The following is a 23,512-nucleotide window of genomic DNA, read 5'->3' on the forward strand; positions in this document are numbered from 1 at the left end:
ATGTCAAGCCATGGCAGCGAACATCATTTCATCATGACGTTTTGGGTTATTGTTGTATTATCAAGCCATGGCAGTGGGCATCATTTCATGCTGACGTGTTGGGTCAATGTCGTATATCAAGCCATGGCATTGAACATCATTTCATGCTGACGTGTTGGGTTAATTTTGTATATCAAGCCATGGCAGTGAACATCATTCCATGATGACGTGTTGGGTTATTGTTGTATATCAAGCCATGGCAGTGAACATCATTTCATGATGACGTGTTGAGATAATGTTGTATATCAAGCCATGGCAGTGAACATCATTTCATGATGACGTGTTGGGTTATTGTTGTATATCAAGCCATGGCAGTGAACATCATTTCATGTTGACGTGTTGGGTTAATTTTGTATATCAAGCCATGGCAGTGAACATCACGTCATGCTGACGTGTTGGGTTAATTTTGTATATCAAGCCATGGCAGTGAACATCATTTCATGTTGACGTGATGGGTAATTGAGAAATTATTTTTGTCAAGGTATAAGCAGTGAACGTTCACTATAAATGGTATAATGAATGTTATTTTACAAACCTTATGTTTCCGACTTACAGTTAAGTCTTACAATTGCCAATAAACTATGTTTTACTAAATATAAAATGATTACACAGAGCTGATTTTTAAGTTTTATCCTTCTTTTTTTCTTGAAATTAATATAATTTAGTTAATGAGTATTTGCACTACCAACACCACCATTACTACTACAGCTAATACTACTACCACTATAACTACTACTACTACTAATAATAACAACAACAACAACAGCATCATCAATTACCGCGATCATCAAAACTCTGTCAAGTTAGAAACCAACTATGCTGCAGTTCCTTATCTGTATTATCGTCCAATATAATGCGTGATATATAGATACTTTTATGGAGATAATTGAAACGAAAATGTTGATAAGAAACTGTTTTATCCGAATTCAATGATATCTCTGAAGGTGAAATATAGTTCAGATTCAATTGCAATGTTAACATATGCAGATAATAATGGAGAAGAGTAGAAATCAGCGTTGCACCGATGATCTCAACGGTAGGGGACACTGTCGCCCATTCTAAATTTGGGTGACACACAATGATGTATATGATCAAAGATAAATTGAAGTACATAATTCACTAAAATTGCTCAGGAAAATATAACCTAATTTGGTTCGACAGTTTTGCATCTCAACTTTGTTTTCTGCACTCTACCAACATAGTTTTCTTCGGAGCTTATTTTATTGCAATAAATATTTTATCATGTGTTCAAATAACTCTTGAAACCATAATCAACTTTGAGTAAATGGTTATCCAGAAACGAGCCTCGTCATGGAATTCTGTCTGTTGTTTTTGCAACATTATGGTAATTCGTGCATGCATGACTGGCATACATTTTAGTGTCTTGCCGCCACGTCAATTAGCTATAGCTTGATTGTGTCTTTCTGAATGCTAAATTTTTATGTCTCATATGTACGTGTATAAAAATGGTTTCAAATAACCACTTCTTTACGTTAGGCGTGTCAAACGTCTGGGCCTCGAATTTGTGCAATTATTCATTTCATGCAAGTTCTTCTTGTATTTTTGAAGTGATTTCCAACTACATGAAAATGTATTGTTTCAGTCTAAATTGCAGTATGGAGACGAAGTTTGTCTGAGTCATTCGTCATAATCATCGGAAACCTTTCTTGAACATTATTACTGATGACCAGAAATCACACATCATGATAATAATGACGCAAAATCCGTGCGATAGGCAGACCGGTGCTCTTGTTTATGATATGCTTCAAAACAACAAATTATGGTTTGCCCAAATTCTCCATCTTTGTGTAATTTTAGGTAACATGAAACGTTATCCCAACTTAAAATTGCGGTTTCCCCTGCTTCACCTTGAACAGTACAACTAAAAGTTCTAAACTTGTTTTGCAAATTAAGAAATGGCAAGTTAAACAAAGATCGTTTCTGTATTAAATGCAAACCATTATAAATGTATTATGTGTAAGTTAAGTGGTTTAAAATTATAGGTTCTATTATTAGTTAGAGAGCTAAAAAGTGCCAAGAGTGAGAGTGATACCTTTTATCATAATTCAACACTTACGTGTTTGTTTTAAGCAGTCATTAACGTTCTGAAAGATTCTCTTATACTTTGTCAACCTTCTTCAAAGATCTATATTATCGAAGAGCTTTTAAGATAATAAACAAGTTACGTATATCGAATCAAATGAAACATTAGTTTCAAACGAAATATGTTTCTGGGAATCGACATTATAAATTATACATAAATTCAAGTTCTTTCAATTATTAATGAAACTTGAAACATCGAATTATTGTATATCACAGCTATTCAAAACTGTTGTATTAAATACTTTGATGTGTAGTGCAAATAGCCATGGTCTACATTCTACATGGACTATAGGATGTAGTACAGGATGATGAAATAGTCCTATCATTTCAAGGACTACTGCATCCAGCACCTTAACTAATGGCACTAATGTAACGACATGGACTCTTACATGTTCTAATATACTTTCTGTGATTATTACTCCAAGAACCTTTATATCAGTTTGTAATAAGCAAAGCTTTAGATAAACCTACAAACAAGTTTCCAATCGAAATGTTATGTTCTGTAAAAAGTGAACAAGATGGACAAAAATATAAACAAAAAAGAAGAGATATGTAAAAGTACATTGGTTCCTTAGTATTGTAAGGCATATGGAAATAGTATCACTCGCTTTAAAAAAGTACATTTGAAGTTTCCCCATTTGTCTATCAAGATTTCGTAATGTTTGTACTTTTCTTTCTTTGTTATTTTTTTCTGGAAATTTAATTGGCTGAATGTATATACCTACAAATAGACATTTTGACGTTACAATTCCGTTTAATTCGACTTAAAGTGTGTAATATAGTACATGTTGATGGAGTCCCTGTTTTAAATCATCTGCTTTAAGGCTCGGATATAGTTTAATTGGACTTAAAGTGTGTAATATAGTACATGTTGATGGAGTCCCTGTTTTAAATCATCTGCTTTAAGGCTCGAATATAGTTTAATTCGACTTAAAGTGTGTAATATAGTACATGTTGATGGAGTCCCTGTTTGAAATCATCTGCTTTAAGGCTCGAATATAGTTTAATTCGACTTAAAGTGTGTAATATAGTACATGTTGATGGAGTCCCTGTTTTAAATCATCTGCTTTAAGGCTCGAATATAGTTTAATTCGACTTAAAGTGTATAATATAGTACATGTTGATGGAGTCCCTGTTTTAAATCATCTGCTTTAAGGCTCGAATATAGTTTAATTCGACACAATGCGTATATTATATTTTCATGGATGCTAGTCTAAAGATTAGTTCCATGCAACGTGTCCAGTACGTTCATATTGGTGTTGCATTGTAGTTTGATTCTGCGCAATGCGTTTAGTGTAATACATTTCCATGGAGGCTCTATTATAATTAAATTCGACGCAATTTGTTTCGTGTAATACATTTCAGTGGAGGCTGTACTATTGGTCAATTCGACCCAATGTTCTGTACATTCATATAGAACCTGAGTGGTAGTTTAGTTGGACGCAATCTGTTGTGTACAATGTTCAATGGCCTTCACCTACATTATTAAATTTATTCCTAAAATAGTAACAAACATATAAGCGTTTTAACGATCTATATCTGTGCTATAATGTCCTATTTTCTGTGCAAAGGCATTCATCGATAATTAAGAAATATAGATTTGTCTCGCAGGGAAAAGGAAATTGGGAGGCGTACTGGTGTATTGAATCATTTGTAAATTACTTGGAAATATGTGTGGCCTGACAATGTCTATAGCGCTATACAAGACACTTCAAGACATAGGAGAGATAGAGGCTGTGTCAGCATACAATTTGATGCCCCCATTAATGGATTATAAAGCCACATAAAAAATGGAAATTACACCGATTTTAAGTGACATAACGATAAGAGTTATTTAATGTGTCATAAGAGTGGATGAGTGAACTAACGAGTTCGAACTATGATAAGGATGATGCCTGTACTTATACTAATCAGCTGATTAAAGAACAGTAGTATAAAATACCACGGATATATATGTAACTATGGACATCTAAGGTTCACAGTCTCTGTTCCCCAAGGAAAGACTGGAATCTAATCGTGGATGTAAACATCATTCATCCGTAGCAGACTTGCTAATGTAGGGACCCCGTAATTATGTCCATTATGAAATCCAATCACGGAATTACATTTACGCTATGCATTATTTAAAAATCGTATAATTGTCTTATTTCAGTGTGTTTGTTCATCGAGTTCAGTTAAAGTTTAATATTGTATGCGTTTATCGTGCTTTAATTATTACTTGCCGAATCACGATGCAAGTAACTCCCAATGAGCGCTGTGTAAACTGAATTATTTAGTAGATGACATTTTATACCACAAAACAATATTAAACGATTTATAGTTGCTATTTGTACTAGTTACTTTTCCATTTTGCTTTTACTTTGTTATTTAGAGTCCTCATTCAGTGTAAAACACACGGCTTTTCGGTTTATTTAGAAAATACTTCTGAACGTAGGTCATATATAAGACAGCTGAACTTGTTAACTTGGTTATGTTCCAATCAATGGAAACCATTGTACATTGACCAAATGGTTACATTCTGATCAATGGAAACGCTAGTTGCATGGACCACATGGTTATTTTCTGATCAATGAAAATGTTTGTTGCACTGACCAAATAATGCAGCTGCAATTATTACACCCGTATGCCTCATTATAAGATTATAGCAATATCCAGAATTGCATTCCTGGTCTCTTTCGATGTGCGTTAGTATAAGATCTCGTTCTAGAATGTAACAGATTTCTGCGCTATCAGGATTTGTCCTATCCCGGTTTCAGCTGGTCACTTGGTCGCTGTCCAGGTCGCTCTCAGGGTCTCTGACTGTGTCACTAAGTACGCTTCTCTTGTCGCGGAATTTATCATCGTCATGGTCTGATCGTGGTCTCATTTGGAGGCTGGGTGATATTTTTAATCGTGGCATAGGTCGTGGTTTGAGTCGTTGACTGGGTCATATTTTTTATCGTGGCGTAGGTCTTGGTCTGATTTGTCCTTTCTTCAAAATTGACAGGGAGACAAACATTGACGAAAAATGAGAAAAGAGAGACCCTCAGCAATAATTTGTTTTCATGGAAACAAATCTACATGCCTTTGTAATGGGCCTTAATGTGCCCATGTTCTGCTTGACGAATGACAAAAAGCATAGACTGTTGAAATCCATAATTGAGCATTAGCCTTCCAGACGATGGAAATTACCCCCCGGTATATTACCCCCCTGCCATTACTCCCCCCCCCCATATAATTGTTATATCCCAAGAGTAAATAATAAATTAAAATAAATTTCAAAATAATTTATTTTAAATTTTTGTTTTAGTAAATGAATCTCAGCCTTGAAAACATGGAATATTCAATAGTAAAATCATCATATCATAATGTTATATTACCATAAAATATGTTATATTTATAAGATTACAGCTTATATGTTATTTGCAATCAGTGAGGTGAAGCCAACACAATTGTATAGATGGACCACAGATTAAACTGCTAAAATCATTTTTATTGTTGCGAAGCCAATACTCTAATCAGATTGTGTTTGTGTACACTTAATTAGAAACCATTTCTGCCCGAATTTTATTCAGTGAGCTGAAGACAAAACAATAGTATAGATTGATCACGGATTATCAGATTGTGTTTGTGTACACTTTAATTAAATTCGTCGTATTTGCTTTAGTTCGATTTTGTATCTGTATGTCTAAATGATGCTAATGGCAGGGGGTAATATGCGGGGGTTGGGGGGGGGGGTAATTGATAGGGGGTTATGGCAGGGGGGTAATATACGGGGGGTGTAATTGATTGGGGGGTAATGGCAGGGGGGTAGTTGCAGGGGGTAATTGACAGGGAGCTAATGTCCTGCTCCCTTTTTAGTCATATGGCGGAATATAAAATTGCATTTGTCCTCTTACTGATAGAAGCCGCACGTAATGAAGCTATGTCCCGTAATCTCGAAGTCACATAATAAAGCTATGTCCCGTAATCTCGAAGTCACGTAATAAAGCTATGTCCCGTAATCTCGAAGTCACATAATAAAGCTATGTCCCGTAATCTCGAAGTCACATAATAAAGCTATGTCCCGTAATCTCGAAGTCACATAATAAAGCTATGTCCCGTAATCTCGAAGTCACATAATAAAGCTATGTCCCGTAATCTCGAAGTCACATAATAAAGCTATGTCCCGTAATCTCGAAGTCACATAATAAAGCTATGTCCCGTAATCTCGAAGTCACATAATAAAGCTATGTCCCGTAATCTCGAAGTCACATAATAAAGCTATGTCCCGTAATCTCGAAGTCACATAATAAAGCTATGTCCCGTAATCTCGAAGTCACCTAATAAAGCTATGTCCCGTAATCTCGAAGTCACATAATAAAGCTATGTCCCGTAATCTCGAAGTCACATAATAAAGCTATGTCCCGTAATCTCGAAGTCACATAATAAAGCTATGTCCCGTAATCTCGAAGTCACCTAATAAAGCTATGTCCCGTAATCTCGAAGTCACATAATAAAGCTATGTCCCGTAATCTCGAAGTCACATAATAAAGCTATGTCCCGTAATCTCGAAGTCACATAATAAAGCTATGTCCCGTAATCTCGAAGTCACATAATAAAGCTATGTCCCGTAATCTCGAAGTCACATAATAAAGCTATGTCCCGTAATCTCGAAGTCACATAATAAAGCTATGTCCCGTAATCTCGAAGTCACATAATAAAGCTATGTCCCGTAATCTCGAAGTCACATAATAAAGCTATGTCCCGTAATCTCGAAGTCACCTAATAAAGCTATGTCCCGTAATCTCGAAGTCACATAATAAAGCTATGTCCCGTAATCTCGAAGTCACATAATAAAGCTATGTCCCGTAATCTCGAAGTCACATAATAAAGCTATGTCCCGTAATCTCGAAGTCACCTAATAAAGCTATGTCCCGTAATCTCGAAGTCACATAATAAAGCTATGTCCCGTAATCTCGAAGTCACATAATAAAGCTATGTCCCGTAATCTCGAAGTCACATAATAAAGCTATGTCCCGTAATCTCGAAGTCACATAATAAAGCTATGTCCCGTAATCTCGAAGTCACATAATAAAGCTATGTCCCGTAATCTCGAAGTCACATAATAAAGCTATGTCCCGTAATCTCGAAGTCACCTAATAAAGCTATGTCCCGTAATCTCGAAGTCGTATTTTGAGATTTTATTGGAGTTACTATATACTTTACCTTGTGATCCTTCCTCAAATTTAAACATTTTTATATTTATACTTAGTGACTCAATTAAAGTAAAGACTTCACTCTTAAATCTAAGGTAATCTGTACTGCTGATTTCATGTATGGAGAATACTATATTTTAAAGTAATGAAGAGTTTACATTTCATATGTTTTCCGTACTTTAATGTGTATTTTATCTTTTCAATACTTTAATGTGCATTTTATATATTTTCAATACTTTAATGTGTATTTTATATGTTTTCATTACTTTATTGTGTGTTTTATGTTTTCCATACTTTAATGTGCATGTTATATATCTTCCGTACGTTAATGTGCATTTTATATGTTTTCCGTACTTCAATGTGCATGTTACATGTTTTCCTTACTTTATTGTGCATTTTATTTTTTCTATACTTGAAGGTGAATTTTACATGTTTCCCGTCCCAAAATGTGCATTTTATATGTTTTGCGTACTTTAATGTATATTTTATGTTTTCTGTACTTTAATGTATATTTTATATATTTTCTTTATTTTGATGATTATTTTATGTTTTCAGCACTTTAATGTGCATTTTTTATGATTTCCGTACTTTAATGTGCATTTGCTGTTTTCCGTACTTTAATGTGCATTTTATATATTTTCCGTACTTTAATGTGTTTCGTGGATTCTAACCTTACTATAAACGTCGGGTGCCTAAAAGGTTCTCGTTTTTTATCCTTAAAGGCTTCTTCTCACTATCACGTTTAAAGTCGTCACATTAAACAGAAAATGCTCACTTGCCATTCGTGTGAGCTGACATTGTTTAAAGATACTTAATTCCACATTATAAAATCATCGGTGTCATAAACAATATGGATACGAAATACAACAAACCAATAATAACGTTGGTCCCTACTGATAGTATTTACATTAATACTTTTGAACTAATATATATATATATATATATATATATATATATATATATATATATATATATATATATATATAGAGTGGAGCCTCGATAATCCGGACTCCGTTTATCCGGAAACCTCGCGATCCGGACATAATTCAACGGGAACGGAATTCCTAAACGTTAATTTGCTCCGTTAATCAAGAAATCCGCGTTCCGGATCCGGAAATCAAAATCGGGGACCAAAGTGTAAAATTACATTAAAACTTGTCTCGATAATCCGGAAATAATCTGTCCAAAAATAAGAAAATTCGAAAAATCTTATGTGAAAATACAATCAGAAGAATAATACATAAAACACAGTAGTGAAGCCCTTGAGAATCTATGGCCACTATCAATAACTAAGTAGCGTGACCATATTGAAACCAGCGATTGTATAAACAATGTCTGTTTTAGGTAGTCGCCGACGGGGGTGTTAATAATTAAATAAACACACTGGGATCAAATCGTCCACGCTTTTTGACATAACATATGGTAAATAAATTAAAAGTGTCATTAAGCCTCTTTGTTGTTTACCAATTGTATGTAACAATCACAGCTTATTGTTTGCTGTGCAAATACAGTTGACATTTATAAGCTGTGGACAGTATAGGGCTTCAAAGAATCCAGGCAAACAAAGGTTACAGACTTCTTCAGGAAATTGACATAATAAATGTATGTACAGTATATACATGTACATGAAAATGGTGATGTGTTCGATGTGTTAATTGTCTAAACTTCCATTTGCTGAGTATGTACGTACAAGCACATGTTATAATAATGTGAAATAAACACAAATTAATAGATGCATTCATTAATTTATTTCAACCATTATTGAATATACAGTACATTACATTTAAAGCTAGCATATACATGTACATATATACAGTGTGATGATATCATAAAATAAAAAATGTGCATGATTCAATTATCCGGAAAACTCGTTAATACGGACATATTCGCTGGGAACGAATGTGTCCGGATTAACGAGGCTCCACTGTACACACACTTTATTTATTCATATGTGATATACCTAGTCTATACAGATGTGGTATGCCTTGTCTATACAGATGTGGTATGCCTTGTCTATACAGATGTGGTATGCCTTGTCTATACAGATGTGGTATACCTTGTCTATACAGATGTGATATACCTAGTCTATACAGATGTGATATACCTTGTCTATACAGATGTGGTATTTGATACGCCTTGTCTATACAGATGTGATATGCTATACAGTTGCTATACAACACATCTACCGATATGAGCTATACACTGTTTATATAGACGAGATATACCTTGTCTATTCAGATGTGATATGCCTTGTCAGTACCTAGGGGATATACCGTATCTATACAGATGTAAAACACTTTGTCTATCCAGATAGGATATACCTTGTTTATACAGATGATATATACCTTGTCTATCCAGATGGGATATACCTTGTCTATACAGATGCGATACACTTTGTCTATCCAGATGGGATATACTTTATCTATACAGATGTGATACACTTTGTCTATCCAGATGGGATATACCTTATCTATACAGATGATATATACCTTGTCTATCCAGATGGGATATACTTTATCTATACAGATGTGATACACTTTGTCTATCCAGATGGGATATACCTTGTTTATACAGATGATATATACCTTGTCTATTCAGATGGGATATACCTTGTTTATACAGATGATATATACCTTGTCTATCCAGATGGGATATACCTTGTCTATACAACAAGAGTGATGTTGTTTGTTTGGTTTTTTTTTTGGGGGGGGGGGGCGGATGAGGATACTCTCCGATGAAGGAAACCTAATTTTCTTTGAAAAATAGTCGTTTTGTAAAGCCGTTGTGTGCATGGATATTTCCAGCATACGGCCATAATCTTATTTTGACATTGATACAGTCGATGAAATTTATAACTATTTGTTAGAGTTAGTTTTTACTGTGTTTTGTTTAACACTGTGGAAAATAGCATATGTGTAGAAATACAAACACATCAGTAAATGGGCTAAGAAATCTTTTCTCAATAAAGTTTTGAAGCTAGAGTGTCCTACAGTACACTGGAGTGTCTTACAGTACACTGGAGTGTCTTACATTACACTGGTGTGTCTTACATTGTACTGGAGTGTCTTACATTATACTGGAGTGTCTTACAGTACACTGGAGTGTCTTACATTACACTGGTATGTCTTACATTGCACTGGAGTGTCTTACATTATACTGGAGTGACTTACATTACACTGGAGTGTCTTACAGTACACTGGAGTGTCTTACATTACACTGGAGTGTCTTACATTACACTGGAGTGTCTTACAGTACACTGGAGTGTCTTACATTACACTGGAGTGTCTTACATTAAACCTGAAGATTTCAATTATTTATCTAATTATACTCTACACAACATCTGCCACATATATTTCAATGTTAGAAATTATGCATTACACAGTCTTGCTGAACGATTCATGACTGAATCGATAATAATGATATTAAATCTCCACGACTCCATTGCTGGAAGGAAATGATGTTATGGTATCGGTCGTATTTAAAAACATTGGATGTTGTTATAATGTAATTGTTATAAGAAAATAATACCATGGTATTAGACGTATTACAAGACGTGGGCTGTGTTGAAATAATACCATGGTATTAGACGTATTACAAGACGTGGGCTGTGTTGAAATAACAACATGGATTTAGACTATTACAAGACGTGGGTTGTGTTTTTTGATTGTTATGATCTGTTGTTTAAATGGAATGATGTCACTGCATCAGACGTATTGAAATACGTGGGCTGTGCCCTTTTATTGCTACAAAACAGTTGTTGGTGTCTTCTCACAAAGAAACTCAGACTGGGAATCCAGAAAAATATCAAATTAGCGCTAGAGAGAACAAGGAGTAAAAGACATAACCATACTAAATTAAACATGATAGGAACAAAGAATAAACATTATGTCAACGAATCTTATTAATATACAGCGGTTTTAGTTACATAAATATTGGTTTCTTTAACAACATTTTAATACTTCTTTTATTAACTCTTAGTGTAACATCCTTCTTTAGCACTGTTTTTATTATTTTTTTCTTTTTTGGGGCACCAGACAGATGCCCCCCCTATCCTAATTACTTAAAATGTTTATGTGTTTGGGTATTCCCCCTGATATGTTGTTTTGTTTTATTCCATATTTTTTGGAAGGTGAACTTAGGAATTCGGGTATTTGTTTGGTCCTTAGTGTATCTACAGAGGAGTCTATCCGAGAGTGATTTAGTTTATCCTCTCGGTTTAACTTCCTCTTTCAGTTTTTTCAGTGACCTTGCTAGGGTCTCCTACTTCCCGTGTATGCTATATGTTTGTGCTATGTGTTTTGTATGTTATAATATCTTTCTGTTGGGATAGCTGTTAATCAAATTCTTGTAGTGTATAAGTTTTCCTACTATATTCCGTTTTGAATATCACGGAAAAGTTTGTATGTAATTTTGAATTTCGAAGAAAGGTGATTTCCCCTTAGTTTTGAATCATAAAGATTCTTATATATGTCATATATCTCCTTTCTTAATAAGATAAGGCTGAGCTCCAGGGAGGGTTCACATTTTTTTTTTTATTTATTATGCTTCTCCTCCCTGGAGTGGTCTATCTTGTATTTATAAATGTGTCTAATTAAGTTCCAAAAAAAAAAAAAAAAAAAAAAAAAAAAAAAAAAAAAAAAAAAAATTTTATAAATTAAAGAGTGTTAGTGATAGGATCGAAGGATTTTATTTAAAGTTTTATATTTCCAAGAGGGGATCTTTTCCAGATTCTGCCATGGGCCTGTTCACTTCGCGTAGCGCCATGTGACATAGCCCCATGGCCTCATCATCTGTACTTTCCCTCTTGAAATTTATCTAATCTATGTTTAAAATTTAATGGGTCCGCATATTTTAATAGTATTCACTATAAAGCTAGTTATTTTGTATAAGGTTTCTTTATTAAAGTCTCCGTCTAAGTATAATAGGTTTTGCGGCTTAAAAGAACTATTTTTATTTATTTCATTTATTATTGTAGTTCTTTCCTTTAATGTTTCTTTACAATTTAGAATTATATGTTTTTTACTATATACCCCTATTTTGCACAGCGGACATTTTGGCGGTACTCTGACCATACGCCGTCTCGCTGCCACCTCTCCTGTCAACCATGCATCGTGCATGTATTTGAAGGCGAGGCTTTGTACTTTTAGAGACCCTAGTCTAGACCAGTGCCCCCAGGCTTTTTTCCAGTTTACATATAGATTTTCTTTTTCTACTTTTGGTATAATATTTTTGGTCATGTCATTTCTAATCCAATCATATGAAAGTTTTTCGTCCATGTCCCAAAATTCTTTTTTATCCCTATACTTCATTAATAACTCTTTAATACTTCTATATTTCCTTGGTACTTCTAGCAGTTTCATAACATTATTATTTTTGTATATTCCCTCCCTGTTTCTTAATACAAATCCAAACCAATATATGTATATCCCTTCCCATGGTAATTTTGGAGCGTCGCTCAGTCTTTTAAATCTATTTAATATATTAGTTGTTTTTAGTATTAAAGGACTTGGTAGCCCTAAACCCCCTAATTCTCTATTTTTGTATAAAATTTCTTTTATTACATAGTGAAGTTTAAAATCCCATATATAGTCTATTATTGGTTTATCTATATCATTTAATATTACATTATTTATGTTTGTTGATTTCATTATATAATTGAGATTACTGTACATATAAGTTCTGGCTACTTGTGCTCGTTCCATTAGACAAAACGGCGTAAGTGCCCAGATGTCAATATTCCGTTTAATCTCCCTTTCCATTTTTTTGCAGTTACCTTTCTCTTCATTTTTGCCAAAGCACACTCCAAGTGCTTTAACGGTATCTTTGAACATGTAGGCAGGTATGCTTGAGTGCATGCCCCGCCAGTTACCTATCTCTAATATTTCTGTTTTGTCATGATTTAATTTTGATCCGGATGCTTGTCCAAATTTCTCATATTCCTTTATTAGGTGTTCAAAGGATTTTGGATCATCTATAAAGTTTGTGCAATCGTCTGCATGTTGCAGCATTTTCACTTCATCTGTAATATTTGGAACTTTTATACCTTTAATATTTTTGTTTAGTTTTATACTAATACTCAGCATTTCAATCGCTATTACGTATAATAGCATCGATAGTGGGCACCCCTGCCGCACTGATCGCTTTATGTCAAATTTATCTGTCATGGTTCCATTATTTTGTACCCTCGACGTTATGTTTTCATATAATATCTTTGTCCAGTTTCGGAAAGGCTCTCCGAATCCAAATTTTTCTAGGACTTTTTGTATGTAATTATGCTCTATTCTATCAAAGGCTTTTTCTTGGTCAAAAAGTACCATAGCAGCTTTTTGATTCCTATTCTGTAGATGGTCTATTATTGTACTAATATTTAGGATATTGTGTTGTATATCTCTATTTTTGGGCCCGCAGGTTTGGTTTACGTTTATAATTTCCCCTATCCCCTTCTTAATTCTATTACATAGTACTCTACTCAGTATCTTGTAGTCTGTATTGAGGAGGGAGATGGGCCTCCAATTTTTTAAATCCTCCCTATCCCCTTTCCCCTTATATATTAAAATAATAATTCCCTCCTTCATTGTATCTGTCATCCCTTTATTCCGTAAATAAATGTTGTTATATAACCATTCAAGAATGGGCAACAACTCTCCGCAGAATGTCATATAGAACTCTGCGGAGAGTCCATCTCCTCCTGGTGATTTCCCCTTGTTCATTGAGTTTATACTTTCTAGTATTTCCTCTTGCGATATAAACTCATCACATTGTTTTTTAAATTCAGGATTGATTTTATCACAGGGTATTTGGCTTAAGTAATTATCTATTTCATTATCTGTTATCTGCTGGGATTCATAGAGTTTGGTATAATAGTATTTAATTTGTTCCATTACTTCTTCTTTCCCGGTCAAAGTTGTTGTTGTTGTTGTTGTACTACTAATCTTAATTTTATTCATATTTTTATCTCCCCCCATTCTTTTTTCCTCCCTTTTATATAGTCCTTCAGCCTTTTTGTAAATTCCCGTATATTTCCCTGCCCTAATTTCTCTACCCCTATTTTCTAATTTATTTATGTCATCCAATCTGTTTTTTAATCTAGTTTCGGTATCATAGGTATTATTTAAATTTCCCATTTGGTGTCTAATTGCTTCTTTTTCCATTTTTAGTTTCCTACTTTTTATTCTACTGTAATCGATCGCAATTTCTTTAGCTTTTCTTTTAAATTTCTCCCACTCTATAATTATATCCGCATTTTCTTTACTTTTAATTTTATTTATTTCAGTTTGTATAAGTTGTATAAATTCGTCATCTTTTAAAATTGAGTTATTTAACATCCATCTCCCTTTTCCCCATACTTCCCTAGTTTTAATTTCTATTATCATATTAATAAGTTTATGGTCAGATATTTTAAAATCAATAATGTTAGTTTCTTTATATACGTCTTTATCATAATTGTTGCAATAAAATTTGTCTATGCGACTCCCTTTGTTTGTTTTGTATTCATATGTATATTGTTTTCTTAATAAATTTTGTATCCTATATACATCTATCAATTTATGTTTTTTTATAAAGAAATCCATTTCCGGTTTTATCCTGATATCATTCGGCGCTAAATTCCCTTCTCTATCTATATTTTCGCCTACCCAGTTAAAATCCCCCCCTATAATCATGTTTTCTGTAGAGAATTTTTCTATATACTTACTAAAATGTTCCAGAAATATTTTCTTTTGATCCCTATTCGCTGGCATATAAACATTAATTATATGTATTTCATCCACTACCACATGCATCATCCTTCCCTTGAAAACATTCCCTACTTCCATTATATCCCATGCTAGTCCCTTTTTGTTTTTGAATAAAATTGCCACCCCCCCTCTTACATCACTGTATACATAATCACTATTTATTAAAACTCCATTCAACCTACTCTCAATTAATGTTTTCATGTTACCTTTAAACCCGTTGTGTGTTTCTTGTATAAGTAACACATCATATTTAAGATCTTTTTCAAATTTTAATATTTTTTCTTTACTTATGCCATTTACATTTATTGACAGGAGCTGCAAGTTTTTTCCCTCCATTCCTGTCATATACCAGGGTGTTGCTTTCCATATCTTTCTGGTTATTTATATGTTATAATTTATTTGTTTTATTGAGAAAATTCGCTAGAGGGGGCACTGGTTTCCCCACCCCCCTGTGTTGATCCCATAGTGCTACCACTCTCGGCCGTAGTGTTGCTTGTGTTTTGTAATGTGCTCTCTGTGTTAGTGCTCTCTGTGTTAGTCGTTTGAATTGTTTGGGTTGATCCTTGTATCTCCATGTCCGTGTCCATTTCCGTGTCCTCTTCCATTTCGTTTGTCATCTCTCCATTATTCCCCTTCTCATCTCCTTCTGGTTTTGTGCTATCCTTTTCTTCTTCCTCACTTTCCTCTCCTGACTCAGTTTCTACTATTCCTTCTTTCCTCTCTTCTTTATTTTGTTTCTTCTTTGAGGCTGATCTCTCTTGCGGTGATATTGTGTCTGTCTTCCTTTTTCGTCTCCCTCTCTTTGGCATTGGCGTTGAGGTTAGTTGTATTGGGGTCTCTTCTTGTTGTGTGTGCTCTATCTCCAGGGCTTCAAACCTGTTGGTTATAGGTATCCCTTCTTCCGGTTGTATTTCTGCTTTCCCAGTTTTGTTTGGACTTAGGTACCCCTCCCAGCCTAGGGTCTTGTGGTGTTCTATTTTTGTGATATCTAGATCTGGAAGTGTTTGGATTGTTTCTTCTCTCTCTCTGACCGTTCTTATGAGATTTAAGATCTCCTCTTGGTGTTGTTGTTGACTGGGTGGTTGTTGCTGTTGTGGTTGATTTCCTGCTGTTGCTTCTTGCTGCCCTCCAGGGCAGTCTCTAGGGCCATGCCCTGTGTAATGGCATAGGGGACACGCTCTGTCATGTTCTGATCCTTTGTACCATGTTTTCAACCTGAACCCCAGCACATAGAAAAAGATTGGTATTTTCTTCGCGTCGGCTTTGCTGACGTATACTAGTCTGATTCCCGACTTAATTGGGGCAAAACCCCAGATAGTGGCCATCTTATGAGTAATGACTTTGATTCCCATCTTCTTTTGTAGCTTTTCTATCAATTCGTCAGAGCTCACTTCTAGAGGCAATCCCATCACGTGCACCTCGATCGCCCTTGGTTCAATGGTTCTGATGAAGGGCACTGTTTTGTAGATTTTCGCCTTCATCCCCTTTATGATGATTTCTTCCCCTTCCAACAGCGGCTCATCCTTTTTGGGGTATATTACATATTTTTTCAACCCTCCGTTTTGCAATGCCTCAATTTTCCCTATATCTATTCCGGCGGTGTGCAGCGCCGTGAGCACTTCACTTTGTCTAGGTGCACTCTCCGCCTCTTCAAAGTCAATAGTCTGACACCCGGCTGGGTGATTGACTATCATCCTATTTTCCTCAATAACCGTCTGAAAGTACTTCTTAATCTTGGATCCTGGTCTGTCCATTTTGGTTGTTGTGTGCGCAACCGAGAATGGGTCGCACTCTACTGTTAATTTTTTATATTTACTCCTAACGGATTTTCAATGTTTGCAAGCTGGTCAATGGTCAAGATAAATTTAATTATCCTATGAAGTATCCTATTTGGCTAATATCTAAACATATACAGGTGCAAAAGCTTGCCCCTATTTATGTATATGATGAAAATCGCTCACTCTGTCTTACTGCTCTTAATCCCAGCCGGGATTTTTCAGGCAGCAATGCAGAATAAGTTCAGATGTTATGAAAAACTATTTCAATATCAGTAATCTAAAAGTTGTTAGTATAAACCTTTTACCTCTCTTCTCTACTCTTGCTTTGTACGCGCCATTGCTATAACTGACTGTACTTCTCAACAAGGAGTTTTATTAACACTTCGTGAACTCTGGTGTAGTTTACACAACATGGGTAGTCTGATGTTATTTCTTTGCAAGCACGATTATTTATGTGCTTGGATCGTGTTTTACTTGCTATCAATTCTTCTAATTGTTGGTATGTCGACTTGTATTGGTCTGTATGAGGGATTTCAGGATTAACAAGATGACGTCCCATCTGTGCCGTAGTAAACAGCAACTTATACGAGCACTGTCTATACCATTGGTTAATTAAACTTAATACAATGAAAACTTAGTAATAATAATAATAATAATAATAACAATAATATCACATAATTTTCGTTATGTTGTCAAAAAGTAATGTTCTAACATAGCTTCCATACGCTAGAGAATCAGAAAATGTCAGTATTTTTAAACAAAGCTATGCCCTAAAAATGGTTCCTCATTGAATCTATGCATTTCAGACAGCTGGGTTTGATTCGAATGAAAAGTAATGTGATCATACTGATTAATGCGTGAAAGGGCTAATTTATACGAAAGAAAATATTTGGTTAGAAACACACAGGACGAAACAAATGGTCACTGATTAAACACAAATGGAACAATGAGAAATAAAAGGAAACAATCACAAACTAACCGAATTATGAAGATAATGATCGTGTGAAATCTGCTAGGGTATGAAGTACTTGAGTAACTGATTGTGTGAACTCACAGGGTATGAAGTACTTGAGTGTAACTGCTTGTGTGAACTCTCAGGGTATGAAATACTTGAATATAACTGATTGTTTGAACTCTCCGGGTATGAAGTACTCGAGTAACTGATTGTGTAAACTCTCCGGGTATGAAATACTTGATTGTAACTGTGTGAACTCTCAGGGTATGAAGTACTTGAGTGTACCTGTGAACTCTCAGGGTATGAAATAGTTGAGTGTAACTGATTGTGTGAACTCTCAGGTTATGAAGTACTTGAGTGTAACTGATTGTGTGAACTCTCAGGGTATGAAATACTTGATTGTAACTGTGTGAATTCTCAGAGTATGAAGTACTTGAGTGTACCTGTAAACTCTCAGGGTATGAAATAGTTGAGTGTAACTGATCGTGTGAACTCTCAAGGAATGAAGTACTTGAGTAACTGAGTGTGAATCTGCTAGGGTACGAAATACTTAAGTCTAACTGATTGTGTGAACTCTCAGGGTATCAAGGACTTGAGTGAAACTGATTGTTTGAACTCGCAGGGTATGAAGTATTTGAGTGTAACTGTTAGTGGGAATCTGCTAGGGTATGAAGTACTTGAATGTAACTGAACTCTCAGGGTATGAAGTATTTGAGTGTAACTGATTGTTTGAACTCTCAGGGTATGAAGTATTTGAGTGTAACTGTTAGTGGGAATATGCTAGGTTATGAAGTACTTGAGTGTAACTGAACTCTCAGGGTATGAAGTATTTGAGAGTAACTGATTGTTTGAACTCTCAGAGTATGAAGTATTTGATTGTAACTGTTACTGGGAATATGCTAGGGTATGAAGTACTTGAATGTAACTGAACTCTCAAGGTATGAAGTACTTGAGTGTAACTGTTAGTGGAAATCTGCTAGAGTATGAAGTTCTTGAGTGTAACTGATTGTTTGAACTCTCAGGGTATGAAGGACTTGAGTGTAACTGATTGTATGAATATGCTAGGTTATGAAGTAATTGAGTGAAGGTGATCTTGGTTGAAAGATGCATTCGACAAAGACAAATGAGAAAGCATGAATAAATTGTGATGAAATTGTACTGCTCCTTTCGTGTAGAGCATCATTTCTTCGTAGTATATGATAGTAAGGTTTTCAAGTATTTGAGTGTAACTGATTGTTTGAACTCTCAGAGTATGAAGTATTTGAGTGTAACTGATTGTTTGAACTCTCAGGGTATGAAGGACTTGAGTGTAACTGATTGTATGAATCTGCTAGGTTATGAAGTAATTGAGTGAAGGTGATCTTGGTTGAAAGATGCATTCGACAAAGACAAATGAGAAAGCATGAATAAATTGTGATGAAATTTTACTGCTCCTTTCGTGTAGAGCATCATTTCTTCACAGGTACACTCAAGTACTTCATACTCTGAGAGTAAGTAGGAATTCAATCAATATTTTCTTAATTCGTTATTCAGCAATACCTACATAATATCAAACGATATATCCAAAAACAGAATCCCTTGCAATGTTACTGTACTTATTATGCCTGATTTGTTAGGGAAAAGAACAAAACCGTCTTACGGTTTTTGTGCTAAATCCGAGATTGTTGAATTACGCAATGTTTACAAGTTAATTGACTTTCCTTACTTATGTTGAGTGATATAGCTCCAGAGGTATGCATCTTTCTGGATGCAAAACAACAACAACAACAAAAACAACAACCAATAAAAAATCTCCTGATTTGCCCTTCTTTAACAAGGAAAGCTACTGTTTTCTTTTCGGACTAATATTTAACAAATGTAACTTTAGAATGAAACTGTCAAGAAAAAACAAACAATCAAAAGCAACGTAAAATAAACCAAGCGACTGAAAATGCACAATCATGAAATTTGTTTATATCAAATATACACATATTCCTTGATTTAACAATGGTATCTACTATAGTACTTTTAATTTAATCTATACACATTAATCACATAAATGAGGCACACATCGATATTTACATTTATATTTTTCAGGATGAGCGATATAACGACGAGGTGGACCGAATAACTGGCTACAAAACGAAGTCCCTCCTTTGCATGCCAATCAAAAATGGGGACGACGAGATTGTTGGGGTGGCTCAAGTCATTAATAAAACATCGGAAGGGGCGTTCAGCAAAGAAGACGAAAAGGTAAGGAAACTCATTAAAACCTCTTCGTTATGTAATTATTTGCTCTTGAAAAATTTGCACTTTAGCGACTGTATTATCAGGTGTACGTTTTTTTTTTTCAATCACGGATATGCAAGCATTCAACAATTCGTAAAAGAGATTGATCAGTATTCTTCCAAAACTAATTGACTGACTAAGATTGATTGCATTGTTTTTGGAAAGACTTTAAAAAGGGAGAATGGACACTTTTTCACTGCCCTCTATACTGGAGACTAATGTTTATATAGATATACCCGGCATGACTGTACATTTTCTTTCTTAATATCAAGGTACATAAACAAAATAAATTGATCAACCCTTCTTTCTCTGCATAAGTGTCTATATGTATGTTTGTGTGTGTATGTATGTGTGTGCATGTATGTATGTATGTATGTATGTATGTATGTATGTATGTATGTATGTATGTACACACGGTTCACACGTATGTATGATGATTTGACCTGAATAGATGCCTAGATTAAATGACAACACAACACAATGTGATGAATGATGGAAGTTTATGAAATTATATATATATATATATATATATATATATATATATATATATATATATATATATATATATATATATATATATATATTCTCTAAAACATATACAGTGTGATCCTTTCTTTCAAGCTCTAAACATACGACACATTCAATTACTTCACACAAACATTTTTTTGGATGTGAATGAATTTGTGACTTTGTGAATCCTTTTGACTTGCAAAAAAATTAATGCAGTCATTCAAAAATGGGGAAACAAAAATGTGATTAATATATACAAAAACGTGTAGACACACGATACAGTAAAACCGAGATGTGATTCATATAATCTCATGTAATAAAAGGTAAGATTGATATCATCTCATGCAAATAGGTGTAACTCAAATTGTACTCAAATGTACTCAAATGAAACACAGCATTTGTTCCATGTACTCAATTGAAACAAAACAATCACTTGAAACAAACATGATCAGTTGTAATAAACCTATCAATTGTATCAATAATATGACTCATGACTCATATTGTCAATTGTACAGCACGTACGATTCATAACAAAGTATGACTCATTTAAATACTTGTAAACCTTGTAAACGAAAAATGTGGACCTGGTTCACACGTCTGCAGAACGAAACGGAGAGCATACACTGTTTGACATGATCCTAAACTATCAGTGCGTCGATTAGAATAGACATGTGCCTTAAATTTTCAGGAAAGTGAGTATTAGCAAGGGTACAATACCCGTGCATACCGTGCTTTTTGTGTCTCGCCGCATGTGATCTACAACGAGATGCATGTTAGCTCAGTACTTAACTAGAAAAACAATTATCCATCCTAGGTAACGTTGTACGCATGTACGACGAAAATGATCAAATCGTTTTAAGGCGAAACCAAGTTATGTCTTGCCTTATTATGTGACTGTGTACGTGCATGTGTGTGCGTGCGTGCATGCATCCATGTATGTATGTATGTATGTATCCCATTGTCTTACTCTGCCTGTTTCCTCCTCTGATGGATTTTGTTTTTGCTGTTGTAATATTCCCAGCCTTTGCGTACTTTTATTTACATTCATACTGTCCTTTGAAAGGCACAAATGATAATGTCCCCGTTGCATATCTAATAAAGCAAGGCAGAACTGTCTTTGGAGGAGACCTAAGAGATGCAGGGCGAGTAATTCCGCGTTTGTGCTATTGAGGCCCAGCGGACTGATTGGAAAGTCAACTTGGGATAATTTTAATATCTTCGCAAAATACTGTCTTGTCAGGTCAAATCAATCCCGAGGATAAAGCACGTTTATTTTCTCTCAATATTGAAGTCGTCATTACAATAACGCTTTTTTTCTGTTATCTTTACTTTACATATTTACCATAAAGCCCTGCTTAATTAAATATATTTATGACATTAGCCACAGCGAAGAGATTCTGACATTTAGAGATCTCTGTAGTGAGATTTTCTCTCCAGCTATCAGACATATTAAACACCAAATTTCATGCCATGTGACACAGTCAAGTTCATAATCTTGTTTGCCCATGGCCATTCCGCCCATTGAAAAATACGATTGTTGTATTATCAGTTTATATTTTGCAAACATACGCTTAATTTAAAATGTTCTATTTATTCGGACCACAAGGTTTTCTAATCATTTATAAAATTGCGCTATGGATTCACTCATTACTGACTATAAATGATGTATAAAACACTTTTAGTGGCGCCTGAATGCTAAAATCGATATATGTATCAAGCCAATCTCAACCGGATGCCAAAGGAAAGGTATAACGACTTCCGTTTCCCGTATTGGAAGCTGCCTGACAGGACGGATGAAAATTTACGATATTTAAGCGTTTATGAGGTCACATATCAGAGTTTTTCTTTTATGATGATACGTGCATTTTTGAAAAGAGTAGATACATGTTATCGAATAATTGTTTGTAATGCGTTCGTACCATCGTTTGTGCGTTCACCACATTCCTTATAAACGACTATATTGTTGTTGATACAGTTGTCGAACCTATCAGTTTACTACCATATTGGGTGGAAATTTTCATACAGTCGAAAACCACAAAAAAAAACTTGTCAGATTGCCCTGCATTCTTTGTCGACTGGTTATTGATTTTTATCGTTAATACTCGTAAAACGCTGATAGGAGAGTCATAAAGATGGATTGTCATAGACCGAACACATGGGTTTTCCACGGAAAACTTACTTATCATATGTATTGTATCCAAATAGAAACTGGTATCAATCTGAATTCACCAAATACATGCCACATTGGTCATCTTAATTCTTTATCTGTACTACTGATGATCAGAGTCGTGTCCAAGTTGGATTTTCACTAAAATACTTCTTATGATGTTTACACGGTCATGAATGAACATGGTGTCGATTGTACGTTCAATCTGGCCGTCACAGAGATCTTTTTATATATCGTAGTATCGATATCAGATTTCACTAAAAGACATCTTATGATGTTTAGATGATCATAGTTGACAAAGATGTCGATTGTATGGCCATTATGGCCATACTGAAAATGTTCCCATGCTGATTGTCCAGAACTGATGATTTTGCTGTAACGCCATATCCGGGCTACAATACATTTGAGTCCTCCTGTCTAGCTTTTCATTAGAAAGAATAATACAAGATTGTATAGAATAAACATCGAAAAGTATTTATTCGTAAATTACCTTAAGTACAAGAGCAGGTGAACATGCAATTACTGAATGTCAATACAATTACATATACATAAACATTTAAGATTTAATACCAGACTTATGTAAACCAGATAATCACGGGAGACAAAGGTGATCGACTACCTTGGGGGAAGGTGCAATGGAGCCTCAAATATAATTGTACCTTCTACACCTTTCTCTGAGTGGATTTAGGAATATATTTGTAATGATATATATCACGCAGAATTCACGTTATGGAAGTACAAGAAAGAGTTGCTTAAGTCGGGCAGGTGAATAAGGTGAA

General features: G+C 34.8%; 1 protein-coding gene across 2 annotated transcripts in view; it reads left to right on the top strand.

Annotated features, from left to right (window-relative positions):
* The window catches only part of LOC149791173 (dual 3',5'-cyclic-AMP and -GMP phosphodiesterase 11A-like), a 325,685-nt gene that overhangs the window by 144,049 nt on the left and 158,124 nt on the right, over positions 1–23,512 (top strand). For both annotated transcript variants that reach the window (XM_089969623.1, XM_089969625.1), the window contains exon 3: positions 19,865–20,020. In XM_089969623.1, coding sequence (XP_089825749.1) covers positions 19,865–20,020 — 156 coding nt within the window. The remainder of the gene's footprint in view (positions 1–19,864; positions 20,021–23,512) is intronic.

Source organism: Sinohyriopsis cumingii, chromosome 9, assembly GCF_028554795.1.
Source record: "Sinohyriopsis cumingii isolate HCF-2022 chromosome 9, ASM2855479v2, whole genome shotgun sequence".
In the NCBI taxonomy this organism is placed as follows: domain Eukaryota; kingdom Metazoa; phylum Mollusca; class Bivalvia; order Unionida; family Unionidae; genus Sinohyriopsis; species Sinohyriopsis cumingii.